Source organism: Pongo abelii, chromosome 3 (assembly GCF_028885655.2).
Source record: "Pongo abelii isolate AG06213 chromosome 3, NHGRI_mPonAbe1-v2.0_pri, whole genome shotgun sequence".
Taxonomy (NCBI): Eukaryota; Metazoa; Chordata; class Mammalia; order Primates; family Hominidae; genus Pongo; species Pongo abelii.
This window is the reverse complement of record NC_071988.2, coordinates 104329489-104349075: the sequence shown is the minus strand read 5'-3', so window position 1 is coordinate 104349075 and position 19587 is coordinate 104329489. Positions and strand designations below refer to the sequence as shown.

Below are 19587 nucleotides of genomic sequence, written 5' to 3'. Positions count from 1 at the left end.
CTAAAATTAAAGTGTTTCTACATCTGATAAGTTAAAATTTCAAATTGAATGAGAGAAAAACATAAAATAACTAAAAAAGGAAATTAAAATATTTCATACTGATGGCTTTTTTCCCCTTTGAAATAGGAAACAAGGTTTTCTACTGAGAGTAAATGGGGAGAAAAGTCAGAGATTTAAGAAAAACCAAACCTGAAATAGTCATTGCAAAGTAGGAAAAAGAGTGGACTAGAGAAATGTACCATGAATCCTATGTAGTGCTGAGGACCTGTGACCTTGAATTTAGAGAGGTATCAGCCTGTCTGATGCCTGACTCTTCTCCAGCACAAAAATGATTATGCTAACTGGAAGAAAACAGAAGAGTCAATGGACCAGAAACTCCAATAAGGTCAAGGAAGAACTGAACTGGGAGTAACGGAGACAGACCACAGACCACTAGAGAAACAAGAAAAAGGTTATGGCCAGAGTGAGATATTTCAAATAAAAATTTTACAAGTGGAAAAGTTCTGGGTACAGCAAGGTCCAGGGTGTAAATGAGGTGGGAATAAGGAGCTGGGAAGGTATTAGACGATGAAAAAGTCAAGGGATCCACTTACCTGTCTGCCTCCATTAGTTTAATGAGTTGCTGAATAGGAAATGGCAACTGTCATTTCCACATGCCTGATACATGATATGTGGTCAATAAATATTTGATGCATAAATGAATGAACTGATACAACAATTTGAGTTTCAAATTTTTCCTTAACATAGAAAATCCTGCAGTAAGTAGATTCATGAATATAATTTTTTTTTTTTTTTTTTGAGACAGAGTCTTGCTTTGTCACCCAGGTTGGAGTGCAGTGCTGCAATTTCGGCTCACTGCAACTTCTGCCTCCTAGGTTCAAGTGATTCTCCTGCCTCAGCCTCCTGAGTAGCTGGGACTACAGGTGCCCGCCACCACACCTGGCTAATTTTTATATTTTTAGTAGAGACAGGGTTTCACCGTGTTGGCCAGGTTGATCTCAAACTCCTGACCTCAAGTGATCCGCCTATCTTGGCCTCCCAAAGTGCTGGGATTACAGGCATGAGCCACCATGCCCAGCCTCATGAATATAACTTCTTAAAAATTATTTTAAATTATTTCTTTGGGAAATAAGCTCATTCCAGTAGTAAGATTCTGTGTCAAAGGAAACTGTCCAACATGTTTTAATCACAAATATAACAGTTCACTGCTATTTCATTATGACAGAAATACACAAAATCTCTTACTTTCAAAATGAACTATTCCATCGATCTGGTCAATAAATCCATTCATACGTCCTTCGGTTATCATTTGAGATGCTATCTTTTCCGCCTATTGGGGAAAAAAAAAACTCTCAGAAACTTTATCATATCTTTTAGTTATTCACATATGAAAAGAGAACTGAAAGCTTCTGGTTTAACTACCATCACTAAACTTTATATATATATTTATCTGCCACTAGAAGAGTAAATCTTGTAAATCTGGCTATTTCCCAATTCTTGCTGTGCATAAGCCATTATTTTAAGTTAACTGGGATCTGTTTTTCTTGTGAGATTTTGGACAAGAATATAACTTTACCATTTTCTCCTCTGCTTAAAAGCAAACTACCAATTTTTCTTCTTACTGGGATCCACACCTCAAAAAAACCCAAACAAACTAGTTTTTCTTATTTTATTTCAATTTCCACAGTATTTGCTACCCCAGAAACTCTTTAAAAATTGAAAGGTAGATGGTAAAATTCAAAAAGAAATTGAAAGGGTCTAAAAGACAATTAAAAGAAAGCAAAAGGTCCACTACCTAACTCCTGAAGACATACTTAATGTTTACTATGCATAAGCAAACTGGATTGTGACCTGGTCATTTATTAATTTTGACCATCTTCACAATCAATCCTATCAGTCCTGAACAGACTGTGACTAGCATTTATTGTTAAAAATATATCCATCTCCAATAGTCTCAGCAAGAGATCATACCTTAAAGCCTCAAGAAGAAAGTCTCTTTTAATGGTAAATTAAACCTTGACTCCCAAATTGTTCTTCCTTTACTGTGTATTGAATGTGTACAAGTAAAGGAATTGTTAGAAAATTCTAATTAAAATTTCATTGCCAGGCTAGGCACAATGGCTCATGCCTGTAATCCCAGCACTTTGGGAGGCCGAGGCAGGAGGAGCACTTGGAACCAGGAGTTCAAGACTAGCCTGGGCAACATAGCAAGACCCCATTTCTTTAAAAAAAAAAAAAAAAAAGGGCTGGGCGTGATGACTCACACTTGTAATCCCAGCACTTTGGGAGTCTGAGGCAGGTGGATCACAAGGTCAGGAATTCGAGACCAGCCTGGCCAACACAGTTTCTCTACTGAAAATACAAAAATTAGCTGGGCGTGGTGGTGTAATCTCAGCTACTCAGGAGGCTGAGGTAGGAGAATCGCCTGAACCTGGGAGGCAGAGGTTGCAGTGAACCAAGATTGCAGCACTGCACTCCAGCCTGGGCAACAGAGCTAGAGTCCGTCTCGGGGGAAAACAAACAAACAAAAAAATTAGCCAGGTGTGGTGATGCATACTTGAAGTACCAGCTACTTGGGAGTCTGAGGCAGGAAGATTGCTTGAACCCATGAGTCTGAAGCAGCAGTAAGCTATGATCGCACCACTGCACTCCAGCCTGGGTGACAGAGCAAGACCCTGTCTCTAAAAACAAACAAACAAACAAAAAAATAAACACAAAAAATTTCACTGCCAGAGAAAAGGGGACGCGACCCATAACTGCATGACTTTCAAGGTTTACAAATTAGCTAAAAGTAAAGTTGCTTAATTTTATTTAAAGTTAAGAGAATATTTTGTAAATGATACCTGCAATACTCTCTGAATGTCATTGGTACTTTGTTGGAATTTATACATAGCCAACCAAACCCTAAAACAAACAATAAAATTAAATTCCCTAGTAAGTCAGTCAACTTCTTAAGTTAAATCCAAGCACAGAAGCTACAACAGAATAGCCTGGAGTACTATATCATTACCGTATCATTCTCTCAAAAAGATGAAATATTTAAACTTTGAGTCAATCTAGGGCACAAAAAAGTAAGGCATGTATCAAAATCTTAGTCAGAAGTCAAAAACCACTATAAAGTAGGTTTAAACAGACACCAAACAAAGACATTCGCAGAAAATGGGTGTCATAACCTGAAACTCCTAAAAGATTTCTATTCTAGGTCACTTTATCACAAAACACAATTTAAAACACCAAAAACACTAAGACAATTCCACTAATAAACACTAGGCCTACTTTAACTTCTAAAGAATGTATTTACTTGTGGCTTTTTAGGTGTAATTCTGCTGTTGTTTCCAACATTTATCTTGTTGGAAGATAATAAATGTTGTTTCCAACATGTATTCTGTTGTTGTTTCCAACATTTATTTTATTTTCTCATTATTTTAATAGTTTCATCTCTTAACTTTTTTTTAAATGTATTGGAATCAAGAAGATACCTTAGCTGCAGGGATCTCTAAAAGAGCTCCAAGTTCTTCGAAGGTAATATTATTATATAATTTGCTTGCAGACAACAAATTGTGTTCAATAACAGCTCTGTCCAAGATGCTGGAACCTTAAACATAAATAAGACAGTTACAAGTTTGAAACTAGTTTTATACTCTAAAAAGATGCATCATTTTTTCTGAAAATATCTAGGCATGTAATAACTCATCCTCTTTAACTCCTCTGATCAAAATTTTAAAAGCAGCCAATATATGATGTAGTTTCATTAATGTACAATTAAATAAAAATAACATTTAGCAAATGAGTGATTGGCAAGTAATTATTAAGCAAATAGATCTAACCCCTTTGGGTTTAGAATCTTGCTTCTTTAGGTTATCAAATTAACTTTTTTTTTTTTGAGACAGAGTTTCATTCTGTTGCCCAGACTGGAGTGCAGTGGCACAATCTCTGCTCACTGCAACCTCCGCCTCCCAGGTTCAAGCGATTCTCATGCCTAAGTATCCTGAGTAGCTGGGACTACAGGTGTGCACCATCACACCCGGCTAATTTTTTGTATTTTTAGTAGGGACGGGGTTTCGTCATGTTGGCCAGGCAGGTCTCACCTACCCTCAAGTGATGCGCCCACCCACCTGGGCCTCCCAATGTGCTGCGATTACAGGCATGAGCCGCAGCACCAGCCCATTAACTTTTCTTTCTACAAACATAAATTTTACTAGCAAGCAGCAGCACAACAATCATGCAATCTGTTCTGCAAGCTTGATAAAGTGACCTCTATTCTTTTGGGCACTCCACGAGCATAAACCAAGGCAAATGTGAGAAATATCCAGATCCAGATCCAGGATCAGGCTAACCTTCCTGAGAGATCAGGCATAGAATCCTCTTTTAAGTGAGGTCATACAGTATCTGATAATGTTCTGGACCCAAGGTCCTACTTTCAATGTATTAGACCACTGGATTCACCCAATGCTTATATATTTCTGCTGAACATTTAACTACTATAATGAGTGCAGGGGACAAAATATACTTGGAGACTTCAAGGGAAGTATTCTGAGAACCTCTTTTTCTTACAATGCCTCACTTCTCCTTTTCCAGAATTCCACCCACAATCTGCTAGTTTTTCATTTAACTCCTATCTCCCAGTCTACCTTGCTGCTTCCTCCTTCTTTTCCTTCTCTCAAATATTAGAGGGCTTAATTTTGCACCTTCATCTCTTCTTATCCTACATTGTCTCAATACCATCAAAATGCTGATAATGATCAGACACATATCTCTAATCTAAATCTCCCTTTTGAATTCAGACTTACACAGCCAACTACCTAAATATCCAATCCAGTAATTTTATAAATATCTCAAATTTAATATGTTCAAAAAAGCAGGCAGATGCAGCCAACCCCTATCATCCCAGCACTTTGGGAAGCCAAGATGGGAGGACTGCTTGAGCCCAGGAGTTCAAGACCAGCCTGGGCAACATGGAGAGACCCTGTCTCTACAAAAAAATTTAAAAATTAGCAGGGTGTGGTGGCACACGCCTAAGCTTCTGGGGAGGTGGAGGTGGAAGGATGCCCAAGAGGTCGAGGCTGCAGTGAGCTATGGCATCATGCCAGCCCCAGCCTGGGCAAAAGAGTGAGACCTTGTCTCAAAAGTTTAAAAAAAAAAAAAAAAGGGACTGCTTAGCCAGGCACAGTGGCTCATGTCTGTAATCCCAGTGCTTTGGAAGGCTGAGGTGGGAAGATTCTTTGAGGCCAGGAGTTCAAGACTAGCCTGGGCAACATAGTGAGACCCTCCAACTCTACAAAAAATTAAAATATTAACCGGGCATGGTGGTGTGCACCTGTAGTCCCAGTTACTTTGTTCCAGGCTGCAGTGGGCCATGATTGCACCAGTGCACTCTAACCTGGACAACAGAGCATGACTGTAACTAACAAAAAAAAATAAAAAAGAAAAACTTCTCTCCTCGGTCTGTTCCTCTCCCAATCTATCCCATGTCAAAAAGTAGTACAGCAGGCAGAGGGGAGGCAAGAATAAGGAGTTATTGTTTAATAGGTACAGAGTTTCAGTTTGGGAAAATGTAAAAGTTCTGGAGATGGATGTTGGTGGTGGTTGCACAACAATGTGAAAGTACTTAACGCCACAGAACTGCACACCTAAAAATGGTTAAAATGGTAATTTTTATGTTTTATATATTTATCACAATTTGTTTTTAACAAGGTCTTACACTGTCACTGAAACCGGAGTGCAGTGGGGCAATCACGGCTCACTGTAGCCTTGACCTCCTGGGCTCAAGCAATCCTCCCACCTCAGCCTTCCGAGTAGCTAGAATCACAGGTATGTACCACCATGCTTAGCTGTTTTTCTTTATATTTTGTAGAGATGAGGCCTCACTATGTTGCACAGGTTGGTCTGAAACTCCCAGGCTCACGAGATCCTCCCGCCTCCGCCTCCCAAAGTGCTGGGATTACAGGCATGAGCCACCATGCCCAGCCATAATATATATATTTTTACGTAGTACAGCAGTATACCCAGTTAAAAGGATTGTATTGCCAGGCACTGTGGCTCACGCCTGTAATCTCATCACTTTGGAAGGCTGAGGGGGGCGAATCACCTGAGGTCAGGAGTCCGAGATCAGCCTGAGCAACATCCGTCTCTACTAAAATTACAAAATTAGCCAGGCGTGGTGGCGCATGCCTGTAATCCCAGCTACTTGGGAGGCTGAAGTAGGAGAATCACTTGAACCCGGGAGGCAGAGGTTGTGGTGAAGCGAGATCGCACCATTGCACTCCAGCCTGGGCGATAAGAGTAAAACTGTCTCAAAAAATAAAATAAAAAATAGGCCAGGCGTGGTGGCTCATGCCTGTAATCCCAGCACTTTGGGAGGCCGAGGCAGGTGGATCGTAAGGTCAGGAGATCGAGACCATCCTGGCTAACACAGTGAAACCCCACCTCTACTAAAAGTACAAAAAATTAGCTGGGCGTGGTGGCGGGCGCCTGTAGTCCCAGCTATTCGGGAGGCTGAGGCAGGGGAATGGCATGAACCCGGGAGGTGGAGTTTGCAGGGAGCCGAGATCACGCCATTATGCCACTGCACTCCAGCCTGGGTGACAGAGCGAGACTCTGCCTCAAAAAAAATTTTTTTAATTAAAAAAAAAAATTAAAAATAAATAAATAAATAAAAATAATTCCTCTTTTTTATGAGGAAGTGTTATATAGAATTATTATTAAAAGATAGCAAGATACTTCTAATTTAACATGATTTTCACTAGTCTGTACCTAAATACTGACTGCCATATACACATAAGACAGGATCATTACCATCAGCCGTAGTTGCTTTTTGGTGAGGCATCAGCATGGCAGCAAATTCTTGAAGCTGATTTCCTCTGATGATCCTATCTAGATACATTTTCTCTAGGATCCCATAGGCAGCAAGTTGCTGGCACCTTTCATCCTTAAAAAGAGTAGCTAGCATCCGAGAACGCTGCTGTCCTAAGAGAAATAAATGAGCATCAAATTTCACAATGTTATTTTTACAATGTTTTATTAGGAAAAAAAAATCTATCTTATGACCTCATTTTTGTCTACTAAATATACAGCCAGTACTCATTATTCATGGTAATTATGGTCTGCCGTCACTGCCGACGCTGAATTATCAAACACTAAACTGCTGCTCCTGTGGGAATACAAAGCTAGGTTCCTGTGAGCATCTGGTCACAACATTTTTGTCAACGAATTAATCTGTAACCTTGTTTTATGTGTGTTTCTGTTTAGAGACATCCTATTTAATATATATTGTTGATTCATTAACATTGAACTCACAGCCAACACTATAAATCATACTTAAATGAAGCTATCTAACACACGTATTTTCTCTATAGGGCACTTAAGAACACCCCCCAGACAGCACTTCAGCACTATGGCTGGGTGCCATTTTAAACAGCAAAATCACTGGTAACAGAACGAAAGTGTGAAAAACATGATCTTAAACAGACCATGAAAAGGACATTTGTGTATAGTATAAAAGTAAAAAAACAAGCAGGGAATCTACATGTTCAACCTCGGGTGGAAACGTGTGTCAGGACATTCAAATGTTTTTCCACCCTGCACATATCTGCAAATGACAGTGGAAGTGCTGCAAGTATTGACTTTGGGGATATGAATAAATTTTATCACGGAGGATAATTCAGAAACATGGAATCCACAGATAAAGAAGAGCAACCATACAGTCATACATGAAGAATTTCGGGCCAAACTGTTACAAGTGGTTGGAAGAACAGGTGATTTCTATTTTCCTTTTCTTATTTGTACTTCTACAATAAACATTAATTATTTCGTTAATAAAAATTTATAAAAGATGAAAAAATATTTATCTGATAGGAGACTTAATATTCATAGTTTCAACTTATATTTTTAAGGAACTTTAGTGACAACTGATAACATTAAAAAAATCAAACTCATGAAAATGATCCTATCAACAACCGTTTTCTTTCTAAATGTATTTCTAGCTCTTTATACCAAAAGAGCCTAAACACAATGACACCCAGAAGCAATGAGCATATCTACCGTCCATATCTTGGTAGCCCATTAAAAAGAACTAGGGATCCTTGAAAAATAGCTGATTTCAAGTCTGAGGCAGGCAAAATACAAGATAAATCCAAGTTCCTTTTCCTGCTAATTCGCAGGGAAGTATTCAAAGATTAATGGCGCCATGTCAAAAAGACATAACTGGCCAGGCACAGTGGCTCACGCCTATAATCCCAGCACTTTGAGAGACCAAGATGGAGGGACTGCTTGAGGCCAGACTACTCTGGCCAACATAGCAAGACCTCATCTCCATCTAAAAAAAAAAAAAAAAAAAAAGACATAATCTAGTCATGTTTGGAACAATTTAAACATCAAAAAGAGTAACAATTGTAATTGATTGTCATACCCTGAATAAATAAAAAGCTGTGTCAAATATACAAGAATGTTCATAGCAGTACTATTCCTAGCAGCCAATAAGAAATTAGGATAAATGAATTGTGGTATATTCATACAGTGGAACACTAAATAACAAGGAAAATGAAGAAAGTACAAATACACATAGCCATATTGATAAATTTCATAAATCTGAGCAAAAGAAGACAAGAATAAATACACTATATATTTCATTTATAAAAAATAAGAAGACTAATATATACTAGTGATTATTCTTGTAGGGTTAGGAGTTGGAGCTAGTGACTGGAAGAAAGCACAAAGAAGGAGGGGTGTTGGTACTATTTTGTTTCTTGTTCTGGATGCTGGTTACATGGAGGTGTTCAGTTTGTGAAAATTCATCAAGCTGTATACTTTTCATGTGTACTTTTCCTGTGTACATATCATACCAACAGAAAATATGCAGAAAAAAAAGTACAAAGTAAAAAGTTCAAAATAAAAGTACAAAAAAGGAAAAAAAAAGTTCATGCAGAAGAATAGAATGAGCAAATCACCATTTTGTAACATAGAATGTAATGAATGACCCAAGCAAGGATTATTATTATTTATTTATTTATTTATTTATTTTTTGAGACAAGAGTTTCACTCCTGTTACCCAGGCTGGAGTGCAATGGTGCGATCTCGGCTCACCGCAACCCCCGCCTCCCGGGTTCAAATGATTCTCCTGCCTCAGCCTCCCAAGTAGCTGGGATTACAGGCATATGCCACCACGCCCCGCTAATTTTGTATTTTCAGTAGAAACGAGGTTTCTCCATGTTAGTCAGGCTGGTATCAAACTCCCGACCTCAGTGATCCGCCCACCTCGGCCTCCCAAAAGTGCTGGGATTACAGGCGTGAGCCACCGCACCTGGCCCCAAGCAAGGATTCTTAATGGCTGCTAACTTATTATGTGAAAGAAAGTAGAGAATAGAATTTTTAGTGTCATGGAATGCAAAAAGCTTATTGATATGGTTTCAGATTCCACATTGCAACTAATCTGTAAGAAACTATACCATCTGTCGGCCAGGCGCGGTGGCTCACGCCTTTAATCCCAGCACTTTGGGAGGCCGAGGTGGGCAGATCACGAGGTCAGGAGATCGATACCATCCTGGCTAATGCGGTGAAACCCCGCCTCTACTAAAAATACAAAAAATTAGCCTGGCGTCAGGAGAATGGCTGAACCTGGGAGGCGGAGCATGCAGTGAGCCGAGATCGTGCCACTGCACTCCAGCCTGGGCGACAGAGGAAGACTCCGTCTCAAAAAAAAAAAAATTAGCTGGGCGTAGTGGCGGGTGCCTGTAGTCCCAGCTACTTGGGAGGCTGAGGCAGGAGAATGGCGTGAACCCAGGAGGCGGAGCTTGCAGTGAGCCGAGATAGTGCCACTGCACTCCAGCCTGGGCGAAAGAGCGGGACTCCATCTCAAAAAAAAAAAAAAAAAGAACTATACCATCTGTCAAGTATACTATCAAAGAATATCCACAATTACCTGAAAATGTGATTAAAATGTGCTTGTCTTTTCCAGCTACACATCTGTGTGAGGCTGAATTTTCTTCATATACTTTAACTAAAACAACCTATACTTTAACTAAAACAACCTATTAAAACAGAGTGAATGCGGAAGTACCTATAAGAACGGAGCTGTTTCGGTTGGGTGCGGTGGCTCACACCTGTAATCCCAGCACTTTGGGAGGCAAAGGCGGGGGGATCACAAGGTCAGGAGATCGAGACCATCCTGGCTAACATGGTGAAACCCTGTCTCTACTAAAAAATACAAAAAATCAGCCAGGTGCCGTGGCGGGCGCCTGCAGTCCCAGCTACTCGGGAGGCTGAGGCAGGAGAATGGCATGAACCCGGGAGGCTGAGCTTGCAGTGAGCTGAGATCGCGCCACTGCACTCCAGCCTGGGCAACAGAGTGAGACTCCGTTTCAAAAAAAAAAACAACAAAAAACAACAAAAAAAAGAATTGAGCTGTTTCCTATTAAGCTAGACATTGAAAAAAATTTTTAAATGTAAAACAATTCCATTCCCAGTAACATTTTTTGCTTTGGAAAAATATAATTGTTTTTCATAAAAGTATGTCATTTATGTTTATATGTAATGGGTCTATTATTGTTACTTTAAAATAAATTAATAAATTGTCTTAAATTACTCATTTAATTTCTAATAATCAGTACATAGAATCTACATAAACAGGAGCTTTCCGGTTCTCAATACTTTTTCAGAGCGTAAAGGGGTCCTGACACCAAGAAATTTGAGAACCTAAAGTACTGAAAGAAAACATAGGGGGGATTTAAAACTACATATAATTTCAGAGTAGGGAAGACTTTTCTAAGCAAGTCAACAAAACCTAGAAGCCATTAAAGAAAGATTAATAAATGTAATTAAGTAAACACTAAAAGGTTCTGCATGGCAAAAATGTCATAAACAAAACCAAAAAGATGACAAGTTAGGAAAAATTTTAATTTTCCTTTATATCTAAAGAGCTTCCACAAGCCACCAAGAAAGGACAAACAACTCAAAAAATGGCCAGTCAACATAAATGTATAATTCACTCAATAAAGAAATACATTTTTCAACAATTTTTTAAACATATGAAAAATGCTCGAGCATTCATAAATACAAATTAAAACTAAAGTGAGATACTGTTTTTCATCTACCAGATAAGATAAAAGAATGTGATAATACCTGTGTATTATCACAGGTGCTCATGAATGTTTTTGTTTGGAGTGTAATAGTATAGGGCAATGTGGAACGTCTATCAAAACTTCAAAAGTATGTACCTTTGGATCCAGAAAGTTAACCTATACATATACTCATACATGTGCATAATCACTATAGTGTTGTGATTGACTAAATGAATTATGATAAAGCCAGACAATAGAAAATCAAAAAGAATGAGTTATATGTACTGACATGTAAAGATCACTATGATGTATATACAGTTACAATAAAAAGGCAAGTTGCAAAAGTGTGTACATGCTACCATTTGTATTGAAAGAAAGGTAAGAAACCAGTAAAAGTTCTTTAGAAAAAGACGCAGTACCATGTTCATGTACTGCCTTTTCAGTAACAAAAAATAAAATAAATAAGGTAACTAGTCTATAAAGAATAAAATGGGATGGGTGTGGTGGCTCACACCTGTAATCTCACCACTTTGGGAGGCCAAGGCAGGTGGATCACTTGAGCCCAGGAGCTCAAGACCAGACTGGGCAACATGGAGAAACCCCATCTCTAGAAAAACACAAAAAAATTAGCCAGGCATGGTGGTGTGCACCTGTAGTCCCAGCTACTTGGGAGGTTGAGGTGGGAGGATCACTTGAGCCCAGGAGATTGAGGCTGTAGTGAGCAGTGACTGCACCACTGCACTCCAGCCTGGGTGATAGAGGGATTTAAGAAAAGCTATGGTTTAGAATTAGCATTTCCTCTTAATGCCCATTCTACTTCATAAGTGATTTACATGCTAAAATTCAGTAAAAAGAATAAACAATATTTGTTACATGTATTGAAGAAAAGGATAAATGCCAGGTCTAAAACCGAGGCTTGAAGGTTAAAAAAAAAAAAAAAACCCAAAAGCAGTGCATTATAGTTCATCAATCTATAGATTTTAATTTTTGTTTCACTCTGCATAATTCTCACTTAAGTTGATATCCACTTCTTTAGTGAAATTTTAGAACTTTACATTATCTCTTTTAACTATTTTTTTTTTTTTTGAGACAGAGTCTCGCTCTGTCGCCCTGGCTGGAGTGCAGTGGCGCGATCTCGGCTCGATTCACGCCATTCTCCTGCCTCAGCCTCCCCCATAGCTGGGACTACAGGTGCCTGCCTCCACGCCCGGCTAATTTTTTGTATTTTTAGTAGAGATGGGGTTTCACCATGTTAGCCAGGATGGTCTCGATCTCCTGACCTCGTGATCCACCCGCCTCGGCCTCCCAAAGTGCTGGGATTACAAGTGTGAGCCACTGGGCCCGGCCCTCTTTTAACTATTCTTAACACATATGCATAATAGGCTGATATGAGCATATTAAATTATTTAACAAATCATTTTATCTCTGTTTTTATTTAAACACTTAAACTACATTTACCATAACTGTATTACGAAGACATCCTTTGGAAGAATAGTTCCTTGCTAAATTTTGCAACAGTAACCAACCTAAAGTTATTAAGCAAAGATAACTGTTCATTTAAGTATAAATTATTACGTGTTTACCTGCTGATGCTAAGATCGTACAGTGCAAAGCATGTTTTAAGGCCTCTAGTCTTTCACTTTCGTGGACTATTGTCTTGTAAGAGAGCTCATTGTACCTTTGTGCAGCTTCAATGAATTTTCTTCTATAATCAAGAACACGTGCATAGCATACCTAACAGAGGGAAAATGTTTCAATTAGGGGACAAATTAAAAAGCAAGAGTTAAAAAAAAAAAAAAAAACAGAGAAACAATTTCTAATATTTAAGAGCATCTATCAGATGTCCTGGAACATCTTAGTATGTTACAATTCTCCAATACAAAATTAATTCCAAATCAACTCATCTGTTACCTTATAATGTATCTGTAATTGTTCATTGGTTGATTCATTCTGAAGCAACGATGCTCGATTTATGTAAGCCTCTGCCTGGACTGGATCATCATCCTCCAGATATAGCCTAGCAATCTTCAAGTAAGTCTCCAGTTTATAATCTACATTGTACTGTCTAGGATGTAACAGAAAAACACATAATGACTCAACATTTTGTCAAGAAAATTTTAGGAATAATAGAAGATATGTTGTTTTTTCCTGATATATATTCTGGTACCGTAAGGGAATCAAACTTTTTTTTTTTTTTTTTTTTTGAGACGGAGTCTTGCTCTGTCACCCAGGCTGGAGTGCAGTGATGCAATGCTGGCTCACTGCAAACTCCCCCTCCCGGGTTCACGCCATTCTCCTGCCTCAGCCTCCCAATTAGCTGGGACTACAGGTGCCAGCCACCACGCCCAGCTAATTTTTTGTATTTTTTAGTAGAGACGGGGTTTCACCATGTTAGCCAGGATGGTCTCGATCTCCTGACCTCGTGATCCGCCTGCCTCGGTCTCCCAAAGTGCTGGGATTACAGGCGTGAGCCACCGCGCCTGGCCGGGAATCAAACTTTTTACTGCATTACACAAAAACTAAAAAGTGTTATTGAATTTTTATTAACATTAATCACATTATATCTTAGCTGCTTTTAATCCTCAGATAATCTCACAAGCTAAAGATCTTAAAAGAACAACTGCCCAGTTTAGGGGTATATCATATATGACTAATGGGACAACCTTCCTAGAAAATAACTGGGAAATATGCTCTCCAACCATCCTTTGAATCCTTTAAAATGCATATACCCTTAACCCACTATATATTTACCCTTAGAAAATAAATCCTAAGGCTGGGCGTGGTGGCTCATGCCTGTATTTCCAGCAATTTGGGATGCCTAGGCGGGTGGATCACCTAAGGTCAGGAGTTCGAGACCACCCTGACCAACATGGTAAAACCCTGTCTCTACTAAAAATACAAAAAATTAGCCGGGCGTGGTTGGCACCACACTTGTAATCCCAGCTACTCGGGAGGCTGAGACAGGAGAATTGCTTGAACCCAGGGGGCACAGCTTGCAGTGAGCTAAGATCGTGACATTGCACTACGGCCTGGGTGACAGAGTGAGACTTCGTCTCAAAAAAAAAAAAAGAAAAAGAAAAAAAAGAAAAGAAAATCCTAAAAAGACAGCCAGGTATGTGCACACATATGCATCTAAAAGGATATTCATTTGTAAAATTATTTATTTATAAATATCTATGCTAGGAAAAAAACTGGAAATCATCCATTATGATATTATTGGGGATCAAGTTGTGGTGCACAAAAATGGTAGAATACAAGGCTGGGTGCCGTGGCTCACACCTGTAATACCAGCACTTTGGGAGCCCGAGGCGGGCAGATCACAAGGTCAGGAGTTCAAGACCAGCCTGACCAACATGGTGAAATCCCGTCTCTACTAAAATACAAAAATTAGCCGGGCATGGTGGCACATGCCTGCAGTCCCAGCTACTCAGGCTGAGGCAGGAGAAGAGCTTGAACACAGGAGGTGGAGGTTGCAGTAAGCCAAGATCATGCCACTGTACTCCAGCCTGGGCAACAGAGCGAGACTCCATCTCAAAAAAAAAAAAAGGTAGAATACTGTATAATTATAATCTAGTCACCATGTATTTTTCCTAAATGAAAAAACTGGATAAAACAGTAGGTAAAACACTATTAAAATGTATTTCTATACACATATATCAAAATACTAATAGCAATTATCTGTGCGTAGTCAGATTAGAGGTGGTTTTCATTTTCTTCTTCATCTCAGTGGTCACATTTTATGCCAGGAATGCATAACTAAAGACCTCACATAATTCAAAACTCACATGAAACAAGATTAACCCTAACAGAAAAATTAATCCTATTTACCTGCAAAAGTGGTGCCACCATGTGGCAAGAACACAGAGTTTATAATTCACTTGGCCCCAGCTTTGAAAATAATTCTATACTTTATTGATTTGGGGACAAAGGAGAATGGGAGGAGAAATTTATGCAAATTTATTTGTTTGCATACATTAATATTCTGTACCTTTTTCCATTCACAATTCAAATTTACATTGCTTGCTATGCATAGCACTATACTGTTGAATTTTCCAATTTTTTGCCAAGTGTAACTATTATATTGCTTACTTTCATAATCAGAATGAATCATTTTTTGAAAGAAAAAGTTCCCATTTATCCAAAGTCTACATTTAGTCACTTTAACTCGTTTAGAAAACCAATGACATTTTTATCTCTTTGGTTTCCTCACAGATGAGGATAATGCTACAGTACTATAAAATGATAATTATGACCACTGCAAAAAACAGTATCTAATTTTATATTTGTTTCAGCTACCACTGAAAATAAATCAATTGCCCTGTGCTAGGGAGAAAATGCTAGGTAAAGAATGAGACCAAAGCAATCAAGAAAGCCCAGCTTTTTCAAACTACCAAATTATCAAGGTACCTTGAAATGCAAAATTCAACATCTACATATGAAGGCTTTTTTACAAACTGGCTGCTTTTTCAAGGAGCATCATTGCCAAGTAATTTCATAAATAATGCACAAAAGGCAAGATGTCTGAAGCAGTATCTGACTCACTATTGCAAATATTAATGAAGAACAAAAAAAGAATCCCTTGTTCACCTGGTAAAGGAGTAGAAAGGCAGATGAAGTTTTTTTTTGTTTTGTTTTGTTTTTGAGACGGAGTCTCGCTCTGTCGCCCTGGCTGGAGTGCAGTGGCATGATCTTGGCTCACTGCAAGCTCCGCCTCCCGGGTTCACACCATTCTCCTGCCTCAGCCTCCCAAGTAGCTGGGACTACAAGCGCCTGCCACCACACCCAGCTAATTTTTTATATTTTTAGTAGAGATGGGGTTTCACCGTGTTAGCCAGGATGGTCTTGATCTCCTGAACTCGTGATCCACCCGCCTCGGCCTCCCAAAGTGCTGGGATTACAGGTGTGAGCCACTGCGCCTGGCCAAAGATATTTTTAAGTCCTTCATAGTTGGTACCGTTTTATACTTGCCAACTGGAAGAGGAAGTGTTTTCAATACAATAACCAATAGTCTCACACCTTTCATCCTTCTCATGCAATATACTTAGGAGAAATGTTTCATAAAGAACTATAAATTTAAAAAAAGTATACATCAAGAGGTAAGACTGGTTGAATAAGAGTTATAAACCATCTTTTTTTTTTTTTTTTGAGACAGAGTCTCACTCTGTCACCCAGGCTGGAGTGCAGTGGTGCAATCTCGGCTCACTGCAACCTCCACCTCCCAGGTTCAAACGATTCTTGTGCTTCAGCCTCCCCAGTAGCTCAGATTACAGGCACATGAGACCACACCCGGCTAATTTTTGTATTTTTAGTAGAAACGAGGTTTCACCATGTTGGCCAGGCTGATCTCAAGCTCCCGACCTCAGGTGATCTGCCCACCTCAGCCTCCCAAAGTGCTGGGATTACAGGCATAAGCCACCACGCCCTGCCATCTTAATTTTTTTAAATTGTTTTTCTACCTCATTTTCTCTAGTATCTCAAACCAAACAATCCTTGAACCCACTGTGCTCTCCAAACCACTTAACCCTTACATGTCACTGCCTTTTTCCATAAAGGCCTCACTTCCCTCTTTACCTAGCCTAACTCCTATGGTCACTCATTGTAATCACTTATAATCATTGAACTGCCATAGGCACTCATCTCCCTTGTCCCTCTCTTGCTGTCATACTTGTTGGGCAAAAATCGCAACTGTGGTTAAACCTAATTGTTTGCTCACTCCTTTCCTGCACTCATGTAGCTGAAATGTGATGGGAAAAAGCACCAAATCAAATTTTTTTTAGAGGTGGGGTCTTAACGTGTTGCCCAGTCTGGGCTCAAATTTCTGGGCTCATGGGATCCTCCCACCTCCACTGGGACTGAGGCTTGTAGCCGGGACTACAAGCATGAAGCCACTGTGCCCAGTATGACTGATCTAATTTTAATCATTATGACCTTCAACAAGTCCTTAATGCTGCCAAGTTTACATGCTGAGTCCACTCATTGCCCACTCTCCTAAGGGGATTACTTCTCACATTATTGTCTCTCCTCGACCTCACACTCCACCCCCATCCATGCTTCCAGCTGATGTCTCTGATTTCAACTTCCTTAAGAATGTTGAAGCAAGGCTGGGCATGGTGGCTCACACCTGTAATCCCAGCACTTTGGGAGGCCAAGGCAGGTGGACTGCTTGAGCCCTGGAGTTTGAGACCAGCCTGGGCAACACGGTGAAACCCCATCTCTACTAAAAATACAAAAATTAGCCAGGCATAGTGGCATGCACCTGTAGTCCCAACTACTTGGGAGGCTAGGAGATGGACGATGAAGTGAGCTGAGATCAGGCCACGTACTACAGCTTGGTTGACAGAGCCAGACCCTCTCTCAAAACCAAAAATCCAACAAAAAAAGAATACTGGAGCAATGCAATGAAAGAGTACTTGCACAAATTCCACCACTATATCACTAATATGTCTACAGACATTTTTATTGTCACAACTAGGAACAGCAGTACTATTGGCATCCAGCAAGCAGAGGAGTGGTGTTGCTAAAACCTCCTGCAATACACAGGACAGCCCCCACAACAAAGTATCTAGCCAAAAACGCCAGTAGTGCTGAGGCTGAGAAAATCTGACACAGATGAACTACCCATATTCCTATCTAAAGCCTATCCCTCTGCTAGATTCTTTCCTCTCTTGTCTACTCCTGCAAGAATCCTCTCCCCAATTCCCCTATATCAAATTTTTGCTTTCTACTGGATCACAAAAGAAAAAGTAATCCCTTAGCCTAACATCTGCTGTCATCTTCTACCCTGTTTTTTTGGCTACCTTTTTTGTAAACTCCCCTACAGGGTAGCCCATACTCACTATCTCCAAATCTTCTCTTCCCATTCTCTCTTAAAGCATGCAATCAGGCTTTCACTATCATTTCACAAAACTCAGTTGGTTAAGGTTACCAGTGGCCTCTACACTACTAATGCCAACAGTTAACCTGTACTCCTTATCTTACTTGACCTATCAATGCCATAGCTCATCACCTGCCCCTTGATACATTTTCCTCATCTGGCTTCTAGGACACCAACCTCCACATTATTCTGATTTCCTTCTTACCACAATGGATAATCCTTCTCATTTGCTACATCTTCCCCTGGCCCCTGACCTCTTAACATTTAAGTGCTCCAGGCCTCAGTATACTCAGTCCTTTTGTCTATCTACATCCTCTCCTTTGGGCATCTCATCCAGTCTAATGGCTTTGAATTCCATGTATATGTCAATGACTCCCAAATATGTATATCTAATCCAGATACCTCTTCTAATCTCCAGACTAATATATTCAACTCCTCACTACATATTTCTACTTGGATATCATATGTCCAAAATGAAACTCTTGATATTCCCTACAAACCTATTCTTCCCCACTCCAACTTTCCAATTGCTCAGGCCAAAAATCAGGACTTATCTTGACTCTTTTTTGCACACTCTACATACAAGCCATCAGGAAATCCTTACTCTACCTTAAAAAACATATCTAGAATTCAATACTTCTCACAACATCCACCTTATCTGTGGTACTGTATAAGCCTTTTTTTAAAAAAGACAGGGTCTTGCTTTGTGCCCCAGGTGGGAGTACAGTGGTGCAATCATGGCGCACTGCAGCCTCAAATTACTGGGTTCACACAATCCTCTCGCCTCAGCTTCCCAAGTACCTGGGAGTATAGATGCATATCACCAGGCCCAGCTAATTTAAAACAAAAAAAAATTTTTTTGTAGGGATGGGGGGGTGGTCTCACTATGTTGTCCAAGTTGGTCTCAAACTCCTAGGCTCAAACAATCCTCCTGCCTCAGCCTCCCAAGTAGCTACGACTACAGGCATGTGCCACCATGCCCAGCATTTTTCTTTTTTTTTTTTTTTTGGTGGAGATGGGGTCTAGCTATGCTGCCCAAGTGGGTCTCGAACTCCTGAGCTCAAGCAATCTTCTCCCACCTCAGCCTCCCAAAGTGCTTGGACCATAGGCATGAGCCACCGTACCTGGTCTCATAAGCCTCTTAACCAATATCCCTATTTCTATCACTGCTTGCCTACAGTTTATTCTCAACCCAGTAGTGAGAGTAATTATTTAAAACAGAAGTCAGATCATTTAACTGTTTGTTCACAATTCTCCAATGGCTCCCCCTCATTTCACTTAGTGAAAAGCCAAATTCCTTACAATGGCTTATAAAACTCCACATAACCTGGTCCCCAGCACTCTCTGCTCTCATCCCTGATCTCTTGCCCCTTTGCTAACTCTACTCTATCCACACTGGCCTCCTTGCTCTTATTAAGCAAACACTTCAAGCTTGCTCCCATCTTAGGGCCTTTGCACTAGTCATCCCCTCTAAGAGTATTTAGTGATGATATTCGGCCAGGTGCACTGGCTAACACACCTGTCATCCCAGCACTTAGAGAGGCTGAAGTAGGCAGATCACTTGAGGTCAGGAGTTTGAGACCAGCCTGGCTAACATGGTGAAACCTAGTAAACATGGTGAAAATCTAGTAAAAATACAACAATTAGCCAGGTGTGGTG

The 19587-nt window shown here is 39.9% G+C and overlaps 1 protein-coding gene across 2 annotated transcripts in view; it reads right to left on the bottom strand.

The window, feature by feature from the left end:
* COPS4 (COP9 signalosome subunit 4) overlaps positions 1 to 19587 on the bottom strand; it is a 38773-nt gene that overhangs the window by 6080 nt on the left and 13106 nt on the right. Inside the window, 5 exon segments of one of the 2 annotated variants that reach the window (NM_001133142.1) lie at positions 1246 to 1330; positions 3480 to 3595; positions 6796 to 6966; positions 12638 to 12788; positions 12966 to 13119. In NM_001133142.1, the coding sequence (NP_001126614.1) occupies positions 1246 to 1330; positions 3480 to 3595; positions 6796 to 6966; positions 12638 to 12788; positions 12966 to 13119 (677 nt within the window). 2 annotated transcript variants of the gene reach the window in all.